The sequence below is a fragment of the Choristoneura fumiferana genome, chromosome 7 (genome assembly GCF_025370935.1).
Source record: "Choristoneura fumiferana chromosome 7, NRCan_CFum_1, whole genome shotgun sequence".
Taxonomy (NCBI): Eukaryota; Metazoa; Arthropoda; class Insecta; order Lepidoptera; family Tortricidae; genus Choristoneura; species Choristoneura fumiferana.
The window spans coordinates 12,192,256-12,202,467 of NC_133478.1; the positions used below are offsets into that span (position 1 = coordinate 12,192,256).

The 10,212-nt window shown below is 35.4% G+C and overlaps 1 protein-coding gene across 7 annotated transcripts in view; it reads right to left on the minus strand.

The window, feature by feature from the left end:
- Fas2 (neural cell adhesion molecule fasciclin 2) overlaps nucleotides 1–9,926 on the minus strand; it is a 125,042-nt gene extending 115,116 nt beyond the window's left edge. For 3 of the 7 annotated variants that reach the window (XM_074090193.1, XM_074090192.1, XM_074090191.1), the window contains exon 1: nucleotides 9,457–9,926. In XM_074090193.1, the coding sequence (XP_073946294.1) occupies nucleotides 9,457–9,574 (118 nt within the window). In that variant the 5' untranslated portion in view covers nucleotides 9,575–9,926. The remainder of the gene's footprint in view (nucleotides 1–9,456) is intronic. The other 4 variants (XM_074090196.1, XM_074090195.1, XM_074090197.1 and 1 more) reach the window with 3 other exon arrangements.
- Between the last annotated feature and the right edge of the window lie 286 nt (nucleotides 9,927–10,212).

A 10,212-nucleotide genomic window follows, 5' to 3' on the forward strand; every position in this document is an offset into this window, starting at 1 on the left:
ACTATCCCAGCTAACTATATAAATGCTGTTTATTATCAAATTCCCAATTGCACCAAAGGAATTTCGTGCTTTGAAAAGGGTTCAGTACATTTTATTTACAGTAGCTTAAAATAATGTTTATTTTGTTTGTTCCAATTAGTCTTAAACTCCCTTATTATGACAGTTGTGACATTTCACTGCCCTGAGATAACAAGGTCTAAGTGAAACTGGACTGGCAAGTGAAATGACCATAACACTTTTCAATGAAAATACAGGAAGAAAGAAAAAATCTACAAATTCTGCACATAGCCTAAGCATTATAAAACAACTTACAGAAAATCATATTTTTTTTAAAGTGCTGAAAAACGCGAATTAAACCCAGTTAATTATAATGCTGCGGCAAGCCATAAGTGTCTATCTAATAAGTATTTAACTACGTATTTTGTTTTGTCGAAAAATGCATTTTCTTCCATCAAAAAAAAATCTGAACAACAGCAAAACATTTTTATCAATTTTGTTTCGGGACAATTTCCAATAAGCCATTTGTCAGTGCGAGAAGCAACGGCTCCCATTTATACACTTCACACGTGCGAAACATGGAACCCTCCGTCTTTCAACATTGCTGAAACATCAGAAGAACCCAGAGAATGTAGCAACGCAGATTATTAAATCAAAACAGAGAGAATAATTAGAAAGATTTTCCATTTCGACGCAGATTTTGTTGCTTCAATTTGAGAGGAAAAGTCTTATTCCTTATTAAATGGGCGGCTTATCTCAATATAATTTTTATTTCTAACCTTCTGGTATAAAATGAGATTTCCATTTTAATTTGTCGGCACGTTTTTAAGAACAATTCAGTCAGATTTTTAAAACGATTCTTTGCACACTGGTTTTGAACCTTACTTTGGGCGGCATTTCATTTAGCGTTTTTTATTTACATTTCAATTACAGGATATATAATACAGTGCACCTCATTTGCTGACGCGTGAGGGTTTTTCCACTGAGTTTCCAGTTCATCGATAAATTATAACAATAATACTAAAAATAGTTGCGGTAGATAGTAATATAATTTTAATGAACATGAAAAATATGTACCCGTGTGGTGTCGGGTTACAATAACACCTCTCCATTTTTTCCGTGGATGTCGTAAGAGGCAACAAAGGATATAGGTTAAGGTATACTGTAGGCGACAGGCTAGCAACCTGTCACTATTGTACCGTTTTTGTCAAACTTGTCTAAAAGTCTTCTTGCTAAAAGTGGCTCCGAAGAGGTACGTTTCGTGTGCTCTGAATACAGGCGTGATGTTTGTGTGTATGTGTGTGTGTGTGTGTGTGTGTGTGTGTGAGAAAAATATGTCGCACGTCTCAACTGAGTAATAAACATAAGCACTTACTTTGTGTACTTTATGGTCGATAAAATATGGGAATTATCTTGACCTTGTTTCGTTTAATCTCCATTGCGATGAAAGAACCGTTGAATTGGTATATTAAAGCGGACTTACTATTCACTGTAGTACCTTGTTAATCCTCTGTCAAAAGGAAAATTCCTTATAAATAAATAGGTAGGTAGTTTCCTTTATTGTAACTAACATAGACATAGTATCTGGGCGACCCAACTTCGCTCAGGCTAAATACTATAGAAAACACGCATTTTTCAAAAATAAGGCCGAGCCACTTATAGATCAATTGTTCGCCCCCGAAAATCCCCACAACAAATTTCATGCTTGCGAGACTCATTTCTATGATATCCGAAATAGAATAATAATACAATATAAAAAGGTATGAGGTGTAGAGGTAGATTATTTAATTATCTATCTCTTCTCTAATAGAATAATATATATATATATTATAATGCTTAAAATAGTTTTAAATGACCGATGTCGATAACATATCTGCTAAAAAACAATGCCTTGAATAATATCATACTAGTTCAAAAGTTCATTCACAAAATAAACTTGATAGATTTCTCGTGGCATGCACAGGATGTTATAAAAATTAAAATTCATTCCTACTGAAAAGGTAAGGATAAAAGGAAAATTTTAAAAAATGTAAGAAATTGAGTTAAATCTTTAGATGTCATTTATTGAGTCTTGACTAAAATTGTTTTAAGTAAACATGTTTGAAAAATCATAGCAAGTAATTTTTACGTGGAACTTATTTCAATTATTGACTTAAATCGTCTTTAAGTCGATGTCTTCGCCTTTGTCGATTAACCGACTTCTGCATACAAAAGCACTGCAGGCATGTAACCCCGTCAAGGTCCGAGTAACTCGCTCGGCCAGTCGGCAGTCACACTCTGCTTACCATACACCGGACCCACAACCCGTTGTGTGAATGAGTGAGCCACTATTGGTCAAGGCAATTTCACTAAGGTGTTCTTACAAAAAGGTATACTTTACATGTTATCGGTGTCTTATTGTCAGGGTCCATTAAGGAATAAAGAAGAGAACGAATGTCGAAAATGTAAGTCACCTGTAAAAAAACCGGCCTAGAGCGTGTCGGACACGCCCAAGATAGGGTTCCGTAGCCATTACGAAAAAAAATTAAGTAATATTATGTGCGTTATAACACAATTAAAACACTTAATACAGTCTTAAAATCTATTACCAGAAAAAAAGCGTATCTTCACGGCACTTACGTCCTTTTGTTGAGAAGCGCAGTTTTTCGGCAATAACTCAAAAATGGTATATCCGATCATGTTGAAACCAATTATCATTAAAAGTATTTATTAAGCGTTACCTTTCCATATTTTTGAACAAACGGTTTACAAGATAGAGTAGGGGACACAATTTTTGCTACTTTGGGAGCGATTATTTCTGGAAATCTTCACTTAATCAAAAAAGTTTTTTAAAAACCTTACTATCTTTTCAAAAGAGCTGTCGAACTATGTGCCACACGTTGATCAGTTAAACATTTTTTTTTTAAATTTCTGTTTCGTGTATGGAGTTCTCCCCCTATAAATATTTATTTTTGTAATTTAACTACAAAACTAAATAGCGGCTTTGACAAGACATCTGTACTCCACAAATTTCATTGATATACATCTTGTGGTTTTAGAGTAAAATGCCTGTGACATACAGACGGACCGACAAACAGACGGACTTGACGAAACTATAAGGGTTCCGTTTTTGCCATTTTAGCTCCGGAACCCTAAAAAAAGGTACTTACGTATAAATCGAAATTATATTAAACAAGTAAAAACAACAATTAGAACTCGCCTACTGGCTACTTAGTTACTTGTATAAATACAAAATCGCTAATACTATTAGCTTGTAATTTGTTATGCAATTGGGCCCTGTAATACTAGATGTAGTAATGTTCTAGTATACTGGCATAATAAATAACAACGACAGAAATCTTGTATAAGAATACGTATGATACCTACGTAAAAGTTGAAATGTTCTTATATTTTTTATTATTTTAATTTTTTATTATCTAATATCATAATGTCCACGATCATTATAGTAATTTCACGTAGCAATACTAAAAAAATGAGATCAACAATTTTATCTCCATGCTTAACAAGAAGTGCGACATTTAAAATTCCCACACACGTCACTTCTCAATGACACACCGTGTCTTTTGATAACTAAACTGTTATTAAACGGTATCAATTAATGATTTAGTACAAGAGATCTGTTGTTTCATGAGTGTCTTCTTTATTTTATGATTTACGGGCCGTCTTAAGCTTTGATATGCTCGCGTTGATCATGTCAATTTAAAATGCCGTAAAATTTAATGCTATGAGCACGAGTCGACGAGTTTTTAAATGTCGAATGTCAAAATGGAACGGCTTTTGTCGCCAACTACTAGACTAGTAGTATCAATAACTAATAATAGGTAGGTATTAATTTCGGTAGCATTGTGTACTCAGAATTATCTTAATCGCAACTAAATGGATGCAATGCGTGCAGAAGAATCGATTTAAACCAATTTGGTGACATTTCACAGACATATCTAACTTAATTATTCTAAGTAGTACAATGAGAAATAGAACAACCATGTGATCCATCTGCTACAAGGGTGGTAGGTATTGTTGACAACTTTACTCGCAGTCTGGGTAGAATGTTGCCACTTAGTAACATTTGCCTTTTTTGCGTATTGAATTTGATTTTTGGACGAACTTTCATTTCGTGAAATTGGCATGAGCGCCATAAACGCCATTTAAAAGATATTTGGTCACAGGGATTTTTTTACTAAATAAGATTGTGTCTACACTACATAGGTATACCGTACAATATTTATTTCAGAAAAATGCACATTTTCACATCTAGCAAGTGGAAAATTGTCATTTTAGCGAGTGAAGTTCGAACAGATCCCATTCTAACAGCAGTTGAATCGTATAGTGTACAAGACATGTACCTACAATCAACTCTCGAAAATATTTTTTATAGAAAATATGATGTATATTCACAAATTTTGTTGATAAAAAAAACTTCTAGAACAAAGTGTTGAAGAAAAAGTGAGACAAATATATCCAGTATGAAATATATACCTAGCACAAAATTGTGTAGAACCCTCTACCGACTACCCTTTAAAGTAAATCAGTCGATCAATTTAACAATCAAAGCAATTTCATCTTTCTACAAAAAAAACCTTTGTTCCACCGAACAGAACAGAAAAATAGTCAAAAACCATTCACAAAAATCATCATTAGAACACCGGCCATGATAAAACGAAAAAATCTTCCATGTCATAGTAAAAGAAAGTCCAAATTATGACATCAAACTTACTGGCGATCCGTCACACTCAGCTGTCAGCATCAAAGGGAAATCAGTGTACCGTGGTGGAACGACGCTCTAGCCAAAGTAAAAAAAAAACTAAATGTACGCTTGAACCCTGCACACTTTTCAGACGTAAGATAGAAAGCTAAAGCATTTAATATTAAAATTAGTGCCTTACAAGTCAGATTGTGCAAGTGAAGCAAATTATGAGACGAATTCTTGACGTAACGATTTCACGAAGATTTGAAGCCTCATTTACTTCACTAAATGAGCGTGTTACAGCCAGCAGTTAAGGTTCAAAATTTTATTGCGTTGTGAAATTTATTTCACATTGTAAAACTTTGTATAAAATTCGCTTCTGAGGAAATTTGAAATCCGAGAATTCTTTTAAGTTTTTGGCAAAGTTTGAATCGTTCAGTTAAGAGTTGGACATATTGAAATCCGGATCATATTATTAAGTAAACTTTTCGGATTCATGCGAAATTTTGAACAAAAATATAAGTATTAAACCATGCTTTTTTTCTTGATGATACTGTTTTATTCATTGTCATCGGAGCTCCATATAAATATCGAAATTCAAAAGCTGATCCGATTACTCGAATTTCGTTAAAATCGACTAGCAACAATTTTTCACATACATACATACATAGAAATTATGTTAAAATTAAGTGTATTCAATTGGTTTCTAGCACATAAAATCATTCAATAACGCAAAAAGGACGTTATCTGTAAATTTATTGATATAATAGCAAAACCAAGTCAGCAGGGTGAAATGGTCGCGGATATTATTAGCTACAATTCCTGGCTGCAGCAAAACCAGTCCAAGGAAGGCAACTGGTCACACCGGTTACTCCACCATTCCCAATACGAAAGCGATATCGATAGTTGTGTCAGCGGATGCAAAAGGAAAACGGAAGTAAAGAAAAGTTTGCTTGGGCATGGGTAGTTTCATCGGGGCGAGGCTTTTGTGTTTAAAAATGATCATTCAATTTAAATACTTTGTCATGGCAAAATACTGTGAGAAAGAATATAAATTTAAGCTGAATTTAAACATGGATTTAAGCCTTTAAGAAATTCAATTTTGCTTTAAAATCTCAAATAGTAAATACACATTTTTTAATAAGTTGACCAATAAATAGCTCCGTCTTAAATAAAACTAAAAATCTCACGCGTCTCATTCGACGATAGGTAATTATGATCTGGAGATAAGCAATAAACGCAGTATAAAATATTCCAATATTAAAGAGACGTCCATTCAGCACTGCAAGTGATAAGGCACCGGTAAAAATACAATATCAGCTGAAGTTTGCGCTACACCTACTGTTGTATGACCTGCTACAGATAAGATAAATCTTTATCAATCGCATACCCCACTAACGCGTAAACGCCGAGTTCATTAAACAAACAATACGTGATATAAACTGCAATCTAGTTAGTCGGAATTTCACGTTTGTGGACAGGATCTTGCTCAATTTAAAGTTGTTTATTAAATTATGGTTTCATCTTGCACTCTCAAGCAGACGAAAATTATTTATTATGCTTCGGGCACTGTATGTGGATATAAGTCCAACTATAAAGTAGATAATGCAGGTTTGATAAAATCTGTAACTTTTTTTAAAAACAAGAAGATTTCTGGGATTCCTAGGATCTTAATTTTCGTAGCAACCAGTTAGAAGTTATATCAAAAATACAAACTAAAATATAGATGATATTTCAGTTTGTATTTTCGATATAGGTTTTACGGGATGACCGTAAAAGTAACATAAATTTGGAATTGAAATAAAAAATACAAAAAGATTCCAAAAAATCAATCTTCAGTTAGAAGTTGTTCGGAGAAAATGTTAATCAGGTTCAAAATTAAGCCTGATTCTGTATGACATCTCGTATACCTGCGGGGCTGCGTCCGAGATTATGTTGTCAGTTAGCGTCATAACGACAACGACGCTACGTGTCGCCATGATACATGGGTCGTGTGATTCATCATCGCGACCCATATCACGCTTACTTTACTGTTTGGGTATAATAAGAGACGTGCACTCAAGCCCACTTTCGAAATTGTCGTTTTACGGCATAAGTTTATGACTGAGAGATTCCAACTCCCATGATAATAATGCTGACGTGCACATTTTTCATTCTTCATGAAATAGGGCAAGCGTTACGCCGCATTAGCATTTCGTATTTTAAGAAAGAAACGGCCATGCTTACGACACCGTAAATCTTGCATGTCTGAATTTGTAGAATCAGAATTTATTGTATCGGTAAATTATAATTCGAAACCATAAATCCCTCTTCAGACACTATTTCGTATTTATTATGGGTAACGATTTCCCTGTTGCCTAATCGTTGGCGCATCTTATCGATTCCAGTTACTATTTGCGTTCAGGAAGTTCGTGTAATAACTTCTAATGGACTCAACGCAACGGTTAGGGTTTATCCAATACCGTTCCAAGATCTCCAAACAAATACTATCAGAAATAGTTGGTTGTGCGTTAAACTGTCGGCAAACACAAAAGCTGTGAAATTTACCCAAATTGTAGACAAAACGTCGACGCCGGAACATTAGTGGCGTCAGTCACACGTGAATATTGCTCTTTGACACTGATAGCATCTAAACTATCGTGTAATTTGTAAAGTTTGCTGTTTCCTAGAACATCGAGCTAGTCATAATCTAAAACGACCACGACCGTGGAAGGGCCGTCAACGCCATTACAGCAAGCACCGCAGCGTTAACAGGCTTAAATGACTGAGGCTAATGACACGGCAGATGCGCTGACTTCGTGATTATTATTTTGTATCTCAGTTAATATGTACCCGTGTATCGTGCTAGTATCAATGTTAATAGAAACTCACGCGGCATACCGACCGAACATTCCACAAGTTCTGCAGGTTCTACACTACTCCAGTATTAAATGTATCCTTCATGTTTCAGTTTTACTTTATATTTTCTTATATCGCTCAGCAAAAATATTAAACCTTCGATAATAGCATTTCTCCCCAGCTAGTGAGATGTTTACTGAGAGTAATTCTCACGAAATCGAAATACCTTCTAAACTAATGAGGTAAGAATAAGCTAGAAGCGTCGGCGCTTTTGAAAGCAATAATATTTAACTTCCATTAAAATCTCATCTTTTGAGATGATCACAAAGAAATAAAGGAAGTAATCACTGTCGAACAACACTTTAGCGAGCGAGCTACCAATAAATGTTGATTTAGGAATTTAATAGCTACCATTGGTGATGCTTTCAAATTAAATTAAGGTGGCGAAACCGATTCAGTTAGTTGAAACAAACGAAAAGAACGGATACAGGTTTCCGATTGATTGATTTGCTGGCTCTCGGACGAGAAAGTAACGCACGGATGCACCCAGAACAAATGTAGCAGAGTCTGCTATTGTTCCTGGAAAGCGCGTTTCCGTGGCGTCACCTGTGCGCATAACGGACGACAACGGTTTTTGCACAACTAGGCCTCGCCCTGTCGCTGTAATCATCACGTTTCAGTCAGGCCGCTTCGGTTGCTAATTGTTCTACAAGAACTAGGTGAATGCACAAAATTGTAGGCAGTCTGACTCATAGCGAAAACTGGCCTGTTTAAAATACAGTTTTTTTTTGCTCTCTCCCACGCTGTTGAGGAAGTAAATATTCGATGCTCGAGCTTTATTTTTTTTCTTCAATTTCTTTAAGTCCCTAGAGTTTTATGGCGGTTATGCTTTCTCCCTCGGGACCGCTTGCCGCCATTATTGAGCCCCAAATTTATTTTTATTTCTATACACTACATAAGTATTTTTTTAAGTTAGTGCATTTTTTATATAAACTGTAACAGTCTCCTCAACTTGAGTCTGGGCTGTAAGGATTTATAAAAGTATGTTTTTATGTCGCTAACGGGTAGTATTCCCCAGGTAATTTTCATCTTAAATATATTATGTATATTATAGTTATTAGAACCAAGCTTATTTGAAACCTTATCTTGTTTTTTTTTATATTGTATTAAGTATTTTACCTACCTTTTAAAGAATACTTTATCGACCTTTACAATTTTATTGACTACCGCACTTTTTTTTTCAAATATAATTTTAATTGCAGGTAGATGTTACATCGGTATTTTTTATAAGTAATCCATACATCCATACAAATACTATAAATGCAAAAGTGTGTGTTTGTATGTTTGTCCGTCTTTCACGTCGAAACGTAGCGACTGATCGTCGTGATTTTTGGCATTGAGATAGTTTATGGGCCAGAGAGTGACATTGGCTACTTTTTATCCCGGAAAAATATACAGTTCCCGAGGGAACAGCGCGCGACAACCGAATTCCACGCGGGCGAAGCCGCTGGCAAAAGCTAGTCTTAAAATACTTCTAAGTACCATAATACCTATTTCAAGCTTTTCTACTTCACTGAGAAATTACAAAAGCCAACAAATTAAACGCCACACAATAGGTATTCTTAACAAATTAGATAATACACACGACTCACGCATTAATTAAAAATCAAATTAATCAACATAATAAATTGCACCGGTCCGTTGAGCCGGCCCACCTTCTTTTAATAGTGACATAACCTACAAATCGTTATTGATATGATTCACATAGCTCACGTGCGTGGTGACCCAAGTAAAAAAACAATTCAAGATAAACATTCCTGTAGCAGTCATACAGAAATTTACAAACTCATATATTGACATTAAACGTTAGCAATATCCTATTGGCAAAATAACAAGCGTTGAAGTACTTCAACAATGGCTTGTAAAAAGTTAGTTACCTGATAAAGTTGCCAGGACGAACGCCACGGCCACCGCACCTGTCGCTCCTACGCGAGACCTCATCTTGTCTCTTTTCAACACGCTATTGGTTTGCGTCCTCGTAAACAAGAAAAACATAAAAATTCAAACTACTCAACGGTAGATGTGTCTTTGTTTCAAAACAATAAACAATTTCACTCGCGTTTTTGTTACACCTTCGACAATATCATGCGATAAAGATAAAAACACTAATCGCACGAAAAATAGTTATTAAAACTTATTAAACGGTGAGTCTAATTGGTATTTCACTGTTGTTCATTGTGATGGTAAACTTTGGTGGGTTCTTCCTGAGATTTGGATTAGGAAAACTTGTTTCGTGAAGTTGATTGGAGCGGGAGAAGCGGGAAGCGTGCGTCCGCCTCCGCTGAGCTCTGAGCAACACTGGCTGGCGCGACCGAAGCGACACGGCGTTGCGGTGGGCGAGTGCGGAACTACACGGCGTCAGACTGGCAGTTAGCGGCTCGTCCTGCAGAGTAGCTGGCACGCAAACTATGCAAGTGTAGCAAGGATCCAAACGAGACTGGTTGCTCATCTCATATTGTCGTATCTTTAGAGGTACTTTAATAAGCTATTAGCTTCGCGGTCTTGTAATGTGGAAACAAACTATTTATTTTATATTACATTGTAGTGTAACGTTTGCGTTTAATATTAATTAAAAAGAATATAACTACATACTTAAATAAAACTATACTGCACAATATATACTTGCTTATTAA